General features: G+C 36.9%; 1 protein-coding gene across 5 annotated transcripts in view; it reads right to left on the bottom strand.

Annotated features, from left to right (window-relative positions):
- GALNTL6 (polypeptide N-acetylgalactosaminyltransferase like 6) overlaps window positions 1-18,904 on the bottom strand; it is a 436,298-nt gene that overhangs the window by 300,999 nt on the left and 116,395 nt on the right. For 3 of the 5 annotated variants that reach the window (XR_010361204.1, XM_064417705.1, XM_064417708.1), the window contains one exon: window positions 8,253-8,327. The exons of the other annotated variants lie outside the window; for them this stretch is intronic. Coding sequence is in view for 2 of the 3 variants with exons in the window: in XM_064417705.1 (XP_064273775.1) it covers window positions 8,253-8,327 (75 nt within the window). In the remaining variant the exon portion in view is untranslated. The remainder of the gene's footprint in view (window positions 1-8,252; window positions 8,328-18,904) is intronic. 5 annotated transcript variants of the gene reach the window in all.

Raw genomic sequence — 18,904 nt, 5'->3', positions numbered from 1 at the left:
CAGAGGAATCAAGAGCTTTCTACACTTAAAGTTTCCCTGTACATGAGTAATATGTTTCCTGCCAGCACAGCCATTAACTCTGAACATCCATTTACTCAGGAACCGATGATAGGGAACTGGGTAAATGTCAGCAGCAGAGCAGCAACAGGGACATATCCCATTTTCCTTTTTAAATGGTGTGTTTCTTTGCAGAATGGAGTCAAAATGGACCACCAGGAGCAAAACAATGCCAATGAGGCCAGAAGACACCATGAAAAGTGACCAAATGCAAAAACTGAAGTGTAGAGATAAACCTGCTGTTAAGGTAAAGTCTGACATTCAAAAGCTGGATTTCAAGGTTCTTGAAACACATCTGTAGATGACAGTCCAAAGCACCTCTAAAAAACAGAGCTTCAGCTTCTATTCATCATTCTTATTTCAATTTAAAAAAAGTAAAATTCACAAGCACATCAAATACTTCTCAGTAGAACACTCAATTGCTAAGTCTGTGCTCTGCTTTGCTTTATTAACATGGAGACTTTAACGAATGCAAGTAGTTCACAGCTGTGGATACAGATAAGAATACAGGTTTGGACAAACAGTAGCACAGACTCCAGTGACAAAATAATTTACTTGTGAAATGTGCATAATGTCTATTACACGTGACTCCACCAAAAGGCCATCTTGAAAGGCAGATCAGAAACACTTGTGATGAAAGCAGAAAAAAGAGATGTGAGGCACTTGGTAGGTGAACTGTGTGCAACTATGCTCTTGTAAACGTTAACAGCAGAAGTGGTCCTCATAACTTTGATACTCATTACAATTTATTTTCTAGAGTTCATTTTAAGTTAATTAATTACATTATCTTATCAAAGAAAAGGTATATACTGCTGGATGAATACTTCTTTATAGGTGATTTTATCCATCAGACTTGCTTTTCATTTTACACTATTTTCATATTTACGGCTTGGAGGCTATACATAAAAAAATTCTGTGACGCAGCTGCACTGTGATTGCGTACACATAAAAGTAATATGAAAAGGAGTTTTATCTCAGAACTGCTTCTCTGCCTGCCACAGCCTGATTCCCCATAGCACAATCTGCATCTCTCAATAGTAATCTTGCTATTACTCATCTTATTTCCACTACCATAAAAACCTGTCTTGCTTTTCATCCTCCCCTGCTTCTGACATTGATTAGGAGGGGACTGTCTGTATGTGTGGGCTTACATAAGTGTGGGGTTTATGTCTAAAAGTATAGTAACTGCTTAATCTTAATTATGTACTTTTAGTGATCACTGATACAGAGAATTTATTTTAAATTATATAGCAAAGAAATGCCACCAAAATTACTTTCACAGGTTTTTTGCTTAATAGAAAACTGTGAGTAGATAGACGTCCAGAATTACCTGAAGGTGTATGACGTATTACTGCCACTTTTCAGTTAGTATTTTCTTCAAATCCAATAGTAGAGCAATAATAAAATAATTAAAGCTATCTGGAATGGATTTCATTTAAATGACCCTTTTATGGGCATTATTTTGCTGTGTACTGCAACATAAATGAAGCATACCTGGGGAAGATATATCCAACTAGCAATTCCCAGAGATTTCTGTAGTCTAGTTAGGCAAAGAAGACACTTAACTCGTTTTTCTCAGGGGCCTTTTAGCTCTTCATTCTGTATGGTATTGACTTCCTCTTTTCAAAGCTCAACAATTGCAACATCGTCACATGTCGAGAACTTAAAAGAAAAGCCTTTTCTTTCCAAAGAAATGAACAAACTCTTGATGAAAACAAAGAGCACCATCTTTTTTTTCAGATCTACAATGACTGAATCACAAATATCATAAATATGAGCAGTAACCCAACTCACAAAAAAAAAAATCCTGAGTAGTTTGCCTTAAATAATCCTTATTTCGTTCCTACACACTATATTCAAAATCTGGATAATCATATAGCTAGATGACAGCAGTCAGGAGACAGACTACTAGATGGAGAAGTGGATTAATGTTTCTTGCTATGTTGTTATAGACTCAAACTGCTGTAATTCACTTGAGCTTTTTGTATAAAGACTTACATGCTTTGCAAGTTCTGTGTGATTCTTTCATTCTATGCCCAAAACATTGAACATATCATGGCTGCTGTATTTATTACATAAACATGAATCTTCTTCAGTAAAGACTCTGAGGCAAACTGCACAGACAAATGTACTCAGGAGCTGAGGATCCCTGCAAAGCAGGGGAGAGAGCTTTCCTAACCAGCAAGACCTCGACAGTAGAGCAGAGATGGGCCCAAACACCTAGTCTTGAGCTGGCAGTGGGGAAGCTGTGGCTCAGAGGCAGCTCTGACCCAGCAGCATGGACAATGCCTACCCTCACCTGGCGACAAGTCACCCCCATGGAGTGTGAGCGACCAGAAGCAGGCAATTGGCCATGCAGAATGTGAATATCCTACCCACCTCAGAGCTCAGCTGGTGTCTCAGCTCCTCTGGAGAGGAGCTCTGGTATGGTATCCACTCAATGGGAAGTCAAGTCATCCCAGCTCACAAAAAAGGATGGAGTGTCCCAGCCAGAGCTCCCAAAAACACATACGGCCATCCTAGTACCAGGCTGCAGGGAGTGCCTATTTCTTTCACTGAATTGTAGCAGAGAGAGCAGGTGTGTCAGCAACCAAGTGATGACCTGCTTAACCTGGTAGCAGAGCTACAGGATGAGTTAGAAAAGTTAAAGAGTACTAGAGATAAGAAGGGGAGATAGACTACTGGAACCAAGCTCTAACCTACCTGAGACAGGAGCAGCCACTAGAAATAATGCAAGATCAAGGGGATCCTCTATCCATCCCTCAGCAAGGAAAAGGCAGCAGTTTTAAAGTTTGTGGCAAATGGTTGTAAAAGTTGTAGGTTTGTGGCAAATGGAGTCCATGCTCTGAGTGGCAAGTGCAATGCTTCACCCACCTCACTTCCCACAGATGCCTATGCACAATAATTATGAGGCTTTGTATGTCATAGCTGAATAGGAAACTGCTAGTCAAACTGAAGGAAAATAAATAAGCAGGCAGAGCTCACGTGCACAGGTGACCTGGAAATAGTATAGAGATGAAGTTTGGTTGTTTAGGGGTGAGGAAGGTCAAGGAGAAGCTGGAACTGAACCTGGCAAGGGATGCAAAGAATAACAAGAAGGGCTCCTTTAGGTTTGTTAGCCAGAAAAGGAAGGTCAAAGAAGGCTTAACCCCTCAATAAACAAGGATGGTAGACTGAGAAGACTGAGGTAATCGACAACTTTTTTCCTCAGTCTTCAGTGGCAACCTCTCTTCCCACACCTCTTAATAGGACGAACAGCAGGAAGAAGCCTGGGAGAGCAAAGTGCTTCCCACTGTAAGTGAAGATCAGTTACACAACCAGGAATGTATGTAAGCCTGAGGAACCGGAATGTCTGTAAGGAACCTGGTGATACTCCTCCCAGAGTGCTGAGGGAACTGGCTGAAACAGCTGCTAAACCACAGTCCATGATGTAGGCATAAATGAGGTGAGGGAAACTCATTTTTCAAACTCAAAAACCTCCAGGTTTTTAATTTCTTAGCCAAAATGAACAAACTAAATGCAAAATGAGTTTAATTTTTCATGAGCATTTAGTTTAAAAACAACCATTCTTCATATGCTCATGTTCCAATCCAAAATAAAAACTATCTATGCATAACTTGTAAATTATAGTCTTTCACTGCTATAAATGTTCAAAAAATGTCACCATTTTATTTTCTAGAATGGCTGGCAGCAGGAAAGCAGTACAAGTTTGTACTTTAGACCCTGGCAAGTTAAATTTATACCTTCTCTGTTGATGAATTATTAGATGGTGTGGGAGAAGTCACAGAGATTTGATACAGTAAGCTGCCACAGCTGTGCCTCACATCAGCCTTCATAGTATGCATTACGTAATCACCCTCAGTACATATGGAAGATTTTTTTAACAAATCTCAAAATTCTAAGGAAAATTATGCTCATTCACACCCTGTATTTAAGAAATGTTTCCATCCTTTTTTTGATTTCTACTAATTCAAGGGTTTACCAATCAAAATTTGTGACAGGATCTAATTATTAAAACAAATAATTTAAAACCTCCAAGGATCTTTGAAAGAGGGGAAGGAAAAGCAGAAAAGCTCAGAATACCAATCGGCTTTGTGTGTGCAATTAAACACTAATAACAGTTCCAACTAAATTGTTTCAAAGTGAATTGATTTAACAGAAAAAAATATAAGGCATTACTAAAATGTATATATATTTGCTTAAAATTAGTAACACACACATTTCTAAAACCAAAGAAACCCCAGAAACATTTGGTGGCCCTGAACACCTCCATATAGATACAGCATCAGGCAGCATCTAAATATATTTCTGTTACACATGCTATTCCTCTCTCCAACAGACCTACTATAGAAGTTCTTGATCTTTCTCTGGAAACTGTCAGCAAAAGCTGATGCTTCCTGAGGTAAAAATCCAAAACTGAAACTCTGTGAACTGGACTGAGACCAATCTCATTTCACCAAGCTATTCAGTAACCCAATATAATGCCAAAACAGCTCTGATCACTAACCACAGTGACCTTATTTACACTGGTTATTTCATGGTGATAGATTATATATCCCATTACCATTCTCTTGAGCTATACAATTTCCAAAAATAAATAAACCGTAAAGTAAACTAAATCTTTTTTTAAGTAATGCCCATATCTGGCTACAGCTGTATTTGTTTCACTTGCAGGACACTGAGAAAATCAAGATTAATCAGAGTAGAGAGATTAACTCTTGACATGGAATTAGATTCACTTTTGCTCTGAACTCTTGCAAAAGGAAATAAAAGCCATGAACATTATTTTAATCATCCTGCTTAAGCAAAGAAAATAAAATGTGGTGGGTTTTTGCACCTGTCATTTTCACTTCCAAGGACCTTATCCAGTGAAAAATGCAGCCTCTAAGCAATGCAAGCTTACCACAGTGTAACAAAAGGGCTAATGTTGGAAGGGACCTGTGGAGGTCATCTGGTCCAATCCCCTGCTCAAGAAGGGCCACCAAGAGCAGGGTGTCCAGGATGGTGTCTAAAGAGCTTTTCAGTATCTCCAAAGGTGGGTATTTCACAGCGTCCCTGGGAAACCTGTAATCCATGCAGTTTTCTTTCAAAAACTAAATTTTTCTCCTTCTTAATATAATTTTCCTGTAAATTGTCTTCCAAGACCTGAGTGAATACCCACTAATATACTGTCCCACCTTTATTGATCTGTGCTGTAAAAAGCTCTTTAATTTATCTCTTAAAAAAAACCCCTATGACTTGTCAACAAATTAATTGTGTCAACTGCAAAATGCTTCCTTCACATTAAAAAAAAGTTATATCTCATTTTCAAATGAAATTCAGGACTCAAACATAATTCATATATGGAGAATGCATCTAAACCTGTAAACTGCAAACCAAACCAGTATTACAATTCCTGCTGCTGAAGCACTTGATAATTAGCTGTTTACCATAATTTATCATTACAGTAGACCTTATGTTTGGTGCAAAAGGCACCAAATTTGGCCTAATTTTCTACACATGCAAAATTAGTATCTTCGAAAGGCTTACAGGGAATTGACAGAAACTATGAAAAGAAACCATTCTTACCTCTTCTATGGAAAAAAGATTTCTATGGAAAAAAAACCCTTTCCCCAACTAAGAAACAAGACTATGCACTAAAAATTCAAAAGTGATGTGTGATGTCTTGGCAAGAAACATTATTTAAGGCATTGTAACAAGTCAATAGTGCTAATTATCAATCACGGTTAAAGCCTGCTCATTAACAACTAGATTTTAATGAAAATATATTTACTATCTTTCTTTTTGTGTGGTATGTACCATTTGAAATGTACAAACCTTAATGAGAATGGCTTCAGACACACAACAAATAAAAACAAGTTCACCTCTTGAGCTTGGAGGAGGAGGTGACGAGAGGGGAAGTGGCCCAATTCCCACACACCCCCTCATAGCAAGGGAATGGGCAGTTTTGCTTCCAGGTGACAGCAATATGGGTTTATCAAGGTATTGCTTATCCTCTGTCAGGTAAAAGTCATGGGAATGAGCATTCCCAAGTGATGAAGAAAGATGAACTCACTCACCTTCTGAATCCTGTATTTCAAGGAAATCTTATGGAACCATAGTCCCTAAGTTTGAAATACGTAGATTAGATGTGAAATTGGTTGTCAAAGCTTCATTAAATTTAATGACAATGAATAATTATTATTGATGGACAAGTAATTTTGCTGGAACTTATCACTGAAAAGGCAAGGAAAAGAGATGGTTGCCTCCTCTGGGAAATCATAGACAGTGACAGATGTTATTTCCTATTTTAAACTACTTTAAGATTCCCATAGCATTAACATTCCAAATAATCAATTTTAAGTGTGCATCTCTATTCCAAAATCAAATAAGAAAATAGACATTTTATCTCTCTGAAATTAAAGCTCATGATGAAAGAAGTACACCTTGTAGCCATTATCACTGCCATACAAATACATTTACAGCCTCATCTGCAATCAAATAAGCCATCAGTGAATAAGGTATCATTCACACATTTGAATGTATACCTAATGTTAATAGTCCCTAACTGCTCCAGAGACAACAGCATGACTGATGACAAATTTTATCAAGTTAAAGTAATTTCCCTTCTATCTGCCTTTCCATGTCTACTGTTGCCCTGCAACATTATTCTTGAACTTAAAACACATTTTTACATATTGTCTGAAAGCAACTGATCTTCAGTGCCTAATGACTGGTTATTGGATCAGGTCTTGTAAGGGAGAAAAAGGAATTAACTCACAATACCTTCCAAACGTAATCTCCAGCAATGTAGAAGAAATCAAGACTCCATGAAATAATTCGCCTCATTTCTATACTAAATCTGGCTTCCACTGTCCTGTTTCCAAAATACCTCACCTAGCCCAGTGACCACCACCCAATCAAACTGTACAGATTCTATTCCCAGTCTTTCCTTCTCTTTGTTCTGTTGCCTTTCCTTCATAAACCCAGTCCTAGATTCCTTCCCTCATATTCATCCCCTAATCTGTTAAGATTTTGTACCCCATTTTCTCCCTTCCTTCTCCCATGTCTCTTATGACACAGACTTAGAGTGCCACATATTTAATTTTAAGCTTGCCTCTGCAGGCAACATGTTTCCAACCTACTAGTCCACAGGATTCTGCTCCGATGTGCCATAAAACAGCCAAGGTTAATAATGCAAAGTGACAAGCAGATCTAGCTACCTAGAAAGAACCCAAACATTTTCATTGTGAATGCAAAAAAGTGCTATTACTGAAAGTTTAAAACGTGTCCAAATTTGGGCCTATGAAGCAGACAATATGGATGGATTTGATAAAATCTCCTTCTCCAAGTAATTTCACCTTCCTGCTTCCAAGTAGGACAGTAAGACTATTTAAAGTAAAATAATATGTATTAATGAGCAAAATACTGTTCTCTCTACTTGAGGTTTCTGAAATATGCATTTTGCCTGAAAAATCTCCAAATATTCAACGTGATGCAGGCCCTTTACATAAGGAATTCCAACCATTATGTCTTATGCTCAATAGTGTCATAAGCCAACTAAAATCAAAAATTCTATTGAGAAATACTGAACAAACGTAACATTTCATCAGTTCTACTGATACTCAATATGTAATACTCAATACTACTACTAATACTCAAATGTATTAGAGTATAAACTGTTTCACTTAAATCATGGGAGTCCCTAGATTGCTCTATTACAATATTAATTGTCAAAGCTGACAAAAGGAACCTTCTGTCAAAAATACTAAAAATCAAGTAGAGATTTACAGTATTTGGCACAAGAACTGCAATTATTTTAACAAAGCAGCACACACTCATGCCATACAAATCACTTTCAATTATCATTATTTCACTTAACTAATTTGCTGGTTTTAATGATAGCGAAAATTACATGAAGGTTTTTTTTTTAAATGTGGCATTTCAAAATTTGAAGCTTATACAGAAATAATGCATACTTTTTCTTACAAAAAAAAACCTATCAGAGAATGCACTATTACACCTCTATTTTGAGAGAAAGCTACAAATTTATAAATGTGTAGATATATGTGTGTATACACATATATATGTATGTATATATATGAAGTGTGTGTCTAGGAAAGTAGCTTAGTAAAGTCAGAATACTCAGCATAGAGCTAGTCACTACAAAAGGCTGTCAAGAAAGCGGAGTTCTTTCCCTTTCACAGGCAGCTCACCTCTGGCAGAAAGCAGCAGATATTCCCCTTATTTGTAACTCTGAAATTTTCTGAAACAGGGTCCTGAGCTTCCCTCTGAAAAATAAGCAGCATCGATTCTTTCAAAACACGTTTGACAGAGTTGCTGTTACAATGCACACATGAAATAACAGAAAGCAGAGGTTCAACACCCCTTCAAATACAGGGGTGTCTATTCCAATGCCCATTTGATCTCCATTTTCAGGAGACTAACACAGCCAGCTCATGGTAACAGACTGTGCACCCATCCTCATGCTCCCATAGCACACCTCCCTTGCACCCCAAGAAGTCCCAAGATTTCCCCTGGATTACAGAAAGCACGTAGAAATTGCCATATCTCCACGATTAAGTTATTCACTTGGGAGGATGGAGGACTGAGTTCAAGACCCTGCTATTATGAATGCTTAATTTAGAGTACTGAAATGTTCAGTGTTGTGGAATTTGAAAGGCTGTTATCCCATCCCAAAGGGCTGCCTTAATCCCTAGGTTACAGAGTTCTTCTGTTTAGCTTAAAAGACATTTAAGTACTTAATTCTAAATAGAACAGCTCCATCATGAAAGTCTCTGAAAGGACTAGTCAATCGTTTAACATGAAAACCTGAACGTAAAACCCTTGGAAAAAGGGAAGAAGTGTGACTCCCATCTCTTAAATATTTCAGCAAAGTATTTTAAGCAAAACCATTTTACACCATCTTTTCTGGAAGCTCATCAGTGCATTTTAGGACATCATCTGCATATCACCATGGAAAATGAGTTGTGAGCATCCATGCTGCATACGCACTGTTTTCACAAATAAAGCCACTGGTGCAAAGGTTCCTTGCAGTTCAACTCACTGGTCACATCTCGTAAGCCAGGAAAATGCAAAGGAGCAGCATATACAGATACGGAATTTGAAACTAAAAATCCAAAGGAGTTTTCTTCTCAGTACTTGACAGGTGAGGTATGAATACATTGACATTTAAATGCTTGATTTAGATGCCTGCAGGGACATTTAGGCACCAGCATCCCTCTTGCAAATTTGTCTCTTAAACACTTTAAGATTTGCAGACAAACAATACTTGTAATAATGAATTTGAAGAGTTTAATAATAATGTCATCAACTAATCTGCTTAAATTATCTCAGTTCCTTCAGCTAAACTGAATAAAAATATTGCTTTTAATTCTCAAATAATCACAGAATTATAGAATGTTAAGGAATTGGAATGTACCTTAAAGATCATGCAGTCCCAAGCCCCCTGCCATGGTCAGGGACACCTCCTACTAGACCAGGTTGCTCAAAGCCTTATCCAACCTGCCCTTCAACACTGCGAGCTGTTTTAGTGCCTTACCTACTCTCAAAGTAAAGAAGTTTCCCCTAATATTTAACCCAGATTTCCCCTCTTTCAATTTGTACCCATTACTTCTTGTCCTACCACTACAGCTCCTGATGAAGTCTCTCTTTGGCTTCCTCTAGATATGGGGAGGTTGCCATGAGGTCTCCACCCAACCTTCTCTCCTCCAGGCTGAACAACCCCAACTCTCCCAGCCTGTCTTCATAATGAAGGTGCTTTGGTCCTCTTATCAACTTTGTGTCCCTCCTCTGGATTTGCTCCAACAGCTCCATGTCCTTCTTATGTTGGGGACCCCAGAGCTGGACACAGCACTGCAGGTGGGGTCCCACAAGAGCAAAGCAGAGGGGCAGAATCCCCTCCTTCAACCTGCTGATCACACTGCTTTGGAAGCAGCCCAGGACACAGATGGCTGTAAAAGAAACAAAACCCCAAAATGTTTAACTTAAAAATCTGGGATCACTAAGAGTCATAAATGTTCCTGCTATATTGTTCAGAAACTCACAGAACTCAAAACAAAGGGAGTTCTAATAACTCCCTTTAAGTCTATCACATGTTACACTGCATGTGTACAATAAACATAAAAACAATTTTACAAAGTATAAGCAATTGTTTTTTTGGTCACAGGTAAGTTTTACTACCTTTCATTTCAGTCTGGGATTATGTAATACATAATGTAATAGCACACTATAGGTGTGCATGCTTTTTTAAGCAAAAAACAAAAAAAATAAACCCAACCTCCAAAAAACCCCAAATTTCAAAGAAGAAGAACCCAACAGAAGTCCCCATATAAGACATTCTGACAGAGTTCAGAACAATGTCTGCTTGAATGACTGGGCAAACTTCAAAGGTACTGATCCAGCAGCTTCTAGTGATTACTGCTAATGCTTTGCAAGCAAAGTTCTAATAAAATTACTTTATTAATGATTTCCATTCTATTTTTCATAGATTTTAAGGAACAAATGAGCTCACGCTGCATTAAAGAGAAGTACTCAATTTTTCAGCCCTATAGGGGTAGGTGGGTTTTAGAAGTAAAAATGTAACTATCAATGTATTGTCCCTACAAGAGCACTATAGTAGTCACAAGTGGGGATTCAGAGTCACTCTGCTTCCCTAATAAGACTACAAATAGCACTCATCTATAACATTTCCTAATTAAGATGTTCTTAAGAACATCTTAAGAAGCTGATGAGAAATTAAAAGAGCATGGTTTAACTAGTAGATTATTCTACTATTTCTCATACTACAAGTAAAGACTAACTTCAGGAAATCTTTCGTTTGGATGCCATTCTTGCAACTTCAACTTCTTAGCCAAAAATAATCAGTTGACTGTTGAAAGCATTAAGAATAAGCTCTTTTTTGATGTTTTTGCTATTTCACTTCTGTAACATTTCATATAATTAAATAACCACTTCTTTGCATTTCTTCACTATGAGAATTTATGTAACATTCTCACTGCTGTAAGCAATTTCACAAGACATGTCAGTAAACAGCTTAACAGTTCCTCTATTCATGTTCACGATTCGTGTGACTTTTGGAGAACAGAGATATCACTAAAAGGCTTGAAAAATCCTGTACATCCTTCTTATAATGGATTTTATGTAAATCTTTGATTTGCATTATATGGTACATATGTTTTAAGCATGCAGGCTGGAACTTATGAACGTAAAAACAAATCACAAGGTGTAGGGATTTCAGTGTAAGAACCTTATTCCCAATACTGGGCACTCACATCAAGTCACTGACCATGCACCAGCATCTTTGGAGATCAGCACACTGACAAATAAATGGCAATTAGGGTCACTGTGTGAGACAACTATTAATAAATTATAAAACAAAAAAAAATTTCCTTTATGTATTGTAATTATATTTCTTATATACTTGCTTGCCATTTATTTATTATTCATCTTTTAAAAGTAAATAACTATAAATAGAAAATAATCACATAATGCAGAAGATAAAACCTTTATGTAGATTTAAGCACTGTCATCTTATGGAGAGCAGAGAACTTGTATGCAATTACTATAAGAAATAATTAAAAGAATGACACAATTTAAAGAAATTGTACAGGACACTAAAAGGAATTTCATAACACTTAGGTTAATTAAATCGTAATATAATTTACCAAAATAAGTGATGGTATTTTATTAAAACACCAAGAAAAGCAAGGAAGGAAAATGTGGTTTATGTCTATATCTACAAAGAAGTATTCCTCTGCTTGGCCTTCTAGGCTACATCTCTAGAGATTTTGGGGACAAATAGGAACTAACTGCCCAGAACTCACAGAATGGAATTTTGCCAGGCCTTCTACTGGCTCACAGCTAGTCCATGGGATCAGTCTAGAGCTACTTTCACTCTCTAGAGCACAGTAAACTAGGCAGTGGGTGCTCAGCAACATCTGTGCTATCAACCGGTTGGTGATGTAAGCTTAGCCACCAGTGGCCTCCCATAAAGGCCAAAACTACAACACGGCCTTCATCAGCTGAATTCCAATTCAGCATTCTGCAAACACAGCCAAAGAGCTGTCAGCTATTCTTAGCAGCAAAGTCATTCACATCAGTGTAAATGATTGACACAGTCAGCTCCCATCGATCTGCAAAAGGTTACTGTGGTTTCCTTCAGCAGAGTTTGAGCTATCAGCTCTAAAGGCTGCTGTAGCTGCAGAAGGCAGCCATCTGCCGTGGGCTTTCCCACTTAATGGTGCCTCATCCCCAGACAGCCTTCCCTGGCTGTCATATGACATGGCACAGCGAACCCCACAGCAGACACAGCCTCAAAGCGGGGTTCAGTCACTCCGGCACAGTGCTCAAGACTGACTGGTAAGCTCAGTCAGCCTCCACAGTTCTAGGTTATCCAATTTATGGAAATCTTCAAGGACACATGAGAATGAGAACACATTCACACTGCAAACCAGTATTACAGCACCTGAAATAAGAAGCTTACTTAAGTTTTAAGCTCAGCATTCATAACAATAAACTTCACCAGAATATAAAGAACAGAATACCTATCCTTCACACTACTTTACTGTATTCACATCTATTTCAAAGCAGTTTGGAGGGAATCCAAAGAGCTACCAGATGCTGTTTGCTGTTCCCCAAAGAGAACCGCAGATTATATCACAATAACAGACTGCAAATTAGAATTAGAAGTGATACATCATAAATCTCTTTCTTTGGTTCCACTCTGTGCTTTGAGGTTTCTAAATATGATTTTTGTATTTTTTAATAAGCGTTTATATTTTCTTTTGTTTTCTACAGCTGGTTTCTTTGGCTACCATTCATGCTGCCCTAATTGCAAAGAGATATTAATCCACATATTGGCCTGTGCAACACTGCTTGCTCAAAGCATATTTTAATTTAAATTTTCAATATTGGCACAGAGAATTGTTCAAGGCTTCTTGCATTCGTATTAGTGGAAGGTGCCAGTAAGCAGTCCTGGCATGTGACATTAGACACATGCAGGGCTAGCACAAGTCAAAATGAAGATAATTAATCTCAGTCCCACCCCAAAGGAGACAATGAACATTTCCATCTGATCTACAGAAAATTATGTTTTGAATAGGACAAATGTCCATATTCTGACTGTAGCAGCAGATCCTAAACAGTGAGAGATCCATCCTTAGACCTACTAATGCCACAAGGTAACACTTGGTGATACTATACTGGAAATATTTTTCCATTCATCATATATTTTCTCATCAGAGGGGATTCAAAAATTTATACATCTTTTATATTTTCTCATCAATGGAGAAATGTAAGAAAACTTTCCAAATGTCTGTCTACTTGGAGTTTTTCTTTCCCCAAATGAGACAGAATACCAGACTCTTCGAGTGCTGAGATGATCCTTTTTATATTATTCACACATGATCCAAACTACTCTTTTCTCTCAATATATACTTCTCCTAACTGTGCTTCCTAGGTAAATACACAGAAGCACTGATACCCTATCCAACAGCATGCTATTCACCAAAAGCATCAGAGAGCACTTCTGACACAGATACATTTGAAAAGCATCCAGAACAGCTTTTGAAGCTAGTGGGTCATTTTGCCTCTCTTCTGAAATAACAGAAATAATGCTTCTTATCGTTAAAGAACAATTTCTTATTTAAGAAGAGATCTTTTTTGCTGTTTAAATTGTGACCCACTGCTCACCTCAAAGCATGATACAGGTAGCCCATGCCATTTATCATTTCTGTTCTTATTTAGTATCTCTCTTCACAGAAGAAAAGGCACATAATTAGCAAATAGCACAACTTCTGCACCTCACACATCAGGAGGGCTGTGATGTTGCACTCCTACCATAATTTCAAATGCCAGCTTCTGTAAGGCTGATGTGGTAATAACACACTTTCAATTCACCAGCAGTAACAGGAGCACTGAATCCTTTGTACAGTAAAATCACAAATGAAACAAAGGAAAACTATGAATGTATTAAGATTAGAGAAGACTCAGATTTAACTTAAATGTCATGATTTTTTTTAATGTTAATACTGGAAGACAATACTTAATAATAGCTATTCTGCCACCCACAGAGTAAACGCAGATAAATTGGACAAGTACTGAACTTTTAATAAAGCAGCCCATTAAGTACTCAGGAACTCTTCTGTATTTATGTTACAGCTTTATTTCCACTTTCTTTGCATCAGAACACAGGGAAGACTTGCACCTAAATTTATCAGCTAAATGAAAAGCTGACAAAAAATTAAGAGTATAGCACAAAAGTTCTTTCAAGGAGACAGTTTCAAAATTGCCTCCCTTAGCCATTCTATTTTATTACTACTTTACTACCATTTTCTACTCCATTATACCCTATCCCCTACATTATGTCTTCACCATCTTCTATATAAAAACTATTTGGCCTTCATATTCAAAGCTTTCTGTGACATCAAATCAGGCTTCATTCCAGTGGCAAATTAACTCCTGCTGTGAAACCTCCCTAAAAGCTTACTTTTAGATCTAATGTTTCAGGATACCTTTACGTCTTGCTTTGAGGAGACAAGATCATAGGGGTTTGGGTGGCTTTTTTCAGGGAGATGGTGGTGGTGTGGCTCTTTCATGCAATTATTGCAATTTTACACTTCATTATATACTGCATTAAAGCAAATATGCCCATTTACTACAAATATTTGCAGCATACTCATTAACAAACAAACAAAACCCCACAAAAAACCCCAAACCCCCATACTAGATTCATGAGATTTGAAAGTTTAGTTTGTTAGGTCAAGTGAAACACAGATTACTCTCAAATTCATTAACCTGTCATTTTCAAACTATCAGAACCTTTTCTTCCAAAATGTTATGTTTTATGGTTTGAACTAATGATTCATAAGTGGTTAAACGTGTTTTTTGCAAAAGTGCATCATATGTTTTTGGAAAACAATGAGGCAGATCTGAGGTTAAGAGAGAAGACTAGTATTATTGGAATACTGATCTAGGAAGGGATTAGTGAGAGGATGACAGACTTGCTCTTCATAAAAATAAATGTGATATGATGTTTGCTAATCGAAATTTCTATAGTATGCTAGAAAAATCACAGTACAAATCCCTTTGCTTTATCACAAATGCAATAATATTGTGACAGGAAAAATCTATCACAGATTTCTAGCAAAAATAACCCATTAGCTCCTTATGGTTGGTTACTTTTTTCAGCATTTTCCTTCAAATATGTGACTAGGGCTGCCAGTTGTCATGACATATTATTTATGAGGCATATGTCTTTTGTTAAGCACTGTTCTTTTTAACGATTTTTTGACAGGTTTTACTTATTGCCAGATAATATACTAGAACATTTTACTGGCATTGGTCATGTTAGAACTGTAAATTAAAACATTGTGATAAGGAACTGGAGCTCATAAACTCAAATTGTAAGTTAGACAACAGGAAAGTTGTGTTATTTGATTTATTAGGAAAATACAACTTCCTGTATTACAAAACATAGCTGACTATTTCAAGAAAGACATGCCAAAATAATAATGACAAAATGATTCATCTGCATCAAGAAGAGTTTCTTTCCATGAAACAATGTAGGATGGCACTAATTATATCATTATTAGACAATTTTTTGTTTCATTGCTCCCAATACTTCAATTTTAAGTGCATCTATTTAACAGGACACTAAGAACTTATATTAACCTAGAGATATAAAAGAGAGAAATTTTATTTAATCTTTTCTGCTTTATTTAATTATCTACACTACAAGCAGAGTGATATATACCCAGGTGGAATACTGTGTTAGCTGCTAACTTGCAGCTGTACACAATTATCTTGTGCTGTCTGAAAGTAGTTCAGCAAGCTTCAGTATCTCTGCTTTGCTGTGTTACACAAACCTAAACAAATACTATTCAAGAAGCTTCTCATTTTCCAGAGAGTGAACAGGACACTCTATTAACACATGAAACATCTGTTAGAAATCTCTAGATCAAATCAACATACCAGTAATTCATCAGTAGAGGTTTTATCCAATTACTTCACTGATCCATGAGTGGTATCATAGGAATATGAAGAGCAAATAGCAGTGAATACATAGAAATAGACATACAAGGTCTAATACAGACAGTATAATTCATGTAGAAATCTGTAGTCATGACATCAACAATGATTCAGGTCAGCTCAATTCAAGGCAGAAGAGGTGAGCCTAACTAATCTGGTAGTCATACATTCTGACTGCAGTACAGTGATACCCACAACAGTCAGGAAAACCTAGGTGATATTTTGAATGTTTTCATTAAGCTACCCCCCTTCCCACTCACTGAAAAAAAATTTCCAAACAAACCACAAAACAAAAAAGGTAGACTTCTCTAGTATTGTACTATTATGCCATTTACTTTTTCTTTTTTTTTAATATTTTTGAGTCTGGTGGACACAATTAGACCAATGAAATGGAAAAACTGAAGGGATAATAAATCTCTTCACAGTTCTAGCGCAATTACTCCAATTTGGGAAACAGCCTAGGCAGAAGGTTGAGCTAGCTCAAATTCAATCAAATTCAATTCAGGAGGTCCTACAAGGCCACAAACTGGCTCAATCTCAAGACACCTGTTCTGAATTTTGGAAGCTCAGTACTGCTTAAAAGCTTTTCATAGCCTAAAAACTGAGCTCACCTCAGAGGTTTCTCTGATGAGCTCATCCACTTGTACATGTATATTGTATGTATAGGAAACTGCATATGTTCAGCAAACAAACACTTACCCAGTAGAAAACATCCTATAGTTCTTACATCAACTTAAAGACTTTTTCTGAAAATATTTAATTTCAATTAATACAACCATGATGCAATTTCAAGGCAAATCAACAGAATCCCCACACCAACACCACAGCTTCTGCTAGCTACAAGGCAACAGCTGTGGAAATCCTGAGCCGAGCTCTCTGGCCGCAGCTTGGCAGCTGCTATTTATGGGGTCTCAGGAAAGACACTTTCCTTCAGGAAGGTGATATTTATGGCTGTGCTACTGCCTCTGCATCTCTTGCAGAGAGTGCCTTTGAAAGACTGTTCAGGGAGGGGACGGCATGCCTCTCAGGCTTTGCAAGATTCACCTTGCTAACACCCAGGAGTTTGTAGATTGATGAGTTCTTTTAAACAGCCTCTTTCATTCTGCTTCTGATCTTCCTCCATGCATTTAATCTAACACCTATGTGAAATTCCCTTGTGATTTCCTGATATGAGGCCTGTTTTCATACCTTATACTTGGGTAAAAATAATTGTAAGCATTTCCTCAACAAGAAGTCTGGAGTTATAGAAAAAAGAGACCAAAGTGAGCCATTTCACCTAAAATTACAGACCTTCCAAAATGGGCATAACTAGGTCAACTTTTCATACACATTCTGATTTCTGTTTTGATACCTACCTTAGCATGATGATAAATAATTTTTAGTTATTAACCAAGTTCCTGGCTTATTCAAAGGAGAGCAATAAACTCCTCCAGAGGACAATTCAGCACCTTAAATTAGGCTTTTGCTGAAGAATTGCTCTCTAGAGAAGCCATGTTCTCTCATATTCTTTGAAGAGATTCCAGGGAGATTAGTGAGGTAATTTAGCCTGCTAAATTAGATACTAACAGTCATGCCATATTGATATCTTCCCCCAAGTCTGAATATAGTGCTACTCCACTTACATATTTCAAATGTGAGTAGGTTGTGTTGCTCATCTGCATTTAAACTGTTCTCCAAGGCAAATAAAACTGTACACACATTACCTTTACATGGACATCTTGTTAAACATAATGATTATCATTAGTATCTCTTACAATATTGGTACTTTTAAAATGGCTCAAAGCTCCACGGTCATCCAATATATCATGTTTGGTGACATACTCAATGATTCAATTTTCTTAGGACTAAAAAAAAAAAAAAAAAAAAAGACCTGAATAAATGTTCTTATTTAATACTCATTTGACTTATTCACAGCTCTTCTGTGAAAGGCTCTTCTTCAAAAATGAAAAAATACAAGCTACAACTTTCCTAAAGCAAAAAATTTGATTTTTGGTCAAAATATCTGAATCTAAAGATAACCTGTAATATCATATAAGAACTTGAACCTCAAAAGGAGTAGAGGAAAGGAAATAAACAAACAACTGTGCAAGAAGGAAACCTCTTGGTCAGTCAAGGGCACAAAAACAATTAGCAATAGAGAGTTAAGTAATTCAACCTGAAGTATTTTTTTTATTTACTGCCTACAACTTCTTGGCAAACTACAAATCCATAATTTATTAATAAAAATATTTTTTAGAATAAAAGTTAATTCATAAGACATGTGACTCCAGGTTTGCACTTTCCCTGTCCCAGAAAGAACTCTAGAAATAAACTGAAGTCACTTTCTAGGGCCTCACTCTTGCAATGTCAAAAACCATGAGAGAAACACAGGTGCAATTACCTCGGAAAATGAGTCTGCCTCTTTATCCTTGGCCATCTCTCTCCCTGCTGCAGCTGTATCATTATTCTAAAATGGTATGTCAGTTTTTCAATTTACATCCTGATCTTGGTCATAAAATGTTTCAAAGCCCATCTAAGGATGCATATGATTTATTGGCCTACTGTAATCTATGTCACATTAAATTAAGTAGTAATATAATTTATTACTTTTTTAAGACTAAATACTTCTTCATATATTATTCTATTCTAAATAACAGGAATAATTGAATCCTTGACATAAATTATATAAGAAACATGAATATTGCTATTTTGCATGTATATTCTTTACACTTAGCAAACTCCAGTGAGAGACCTACTTTTACATTTACATCTGTGTTGTGCAGTGTGTGACACATTGTATGTGATAGGACAAGGGTGAATAGTTTTAAACTAAAAGAAA

Source organism: Passer domesticus, chromosome 4 (assembly GCF_036417665.1).
Source record: "Passer domesticus isolate bPasDom1 chromosome 4, bPasDom1.hap1, whole genome shotgun sequence".
Lineage (NCBI taxonomy): Eukaryota > Metazoa > Chordata > Aves > Passeriformes > Passeridae > Passer > Passer domesticus.
The sequence above is the reverse complement of the archived record's forward strand: the minus strand, read 5'-3'. Positions and strand labels throughout refer to the sequence as shown.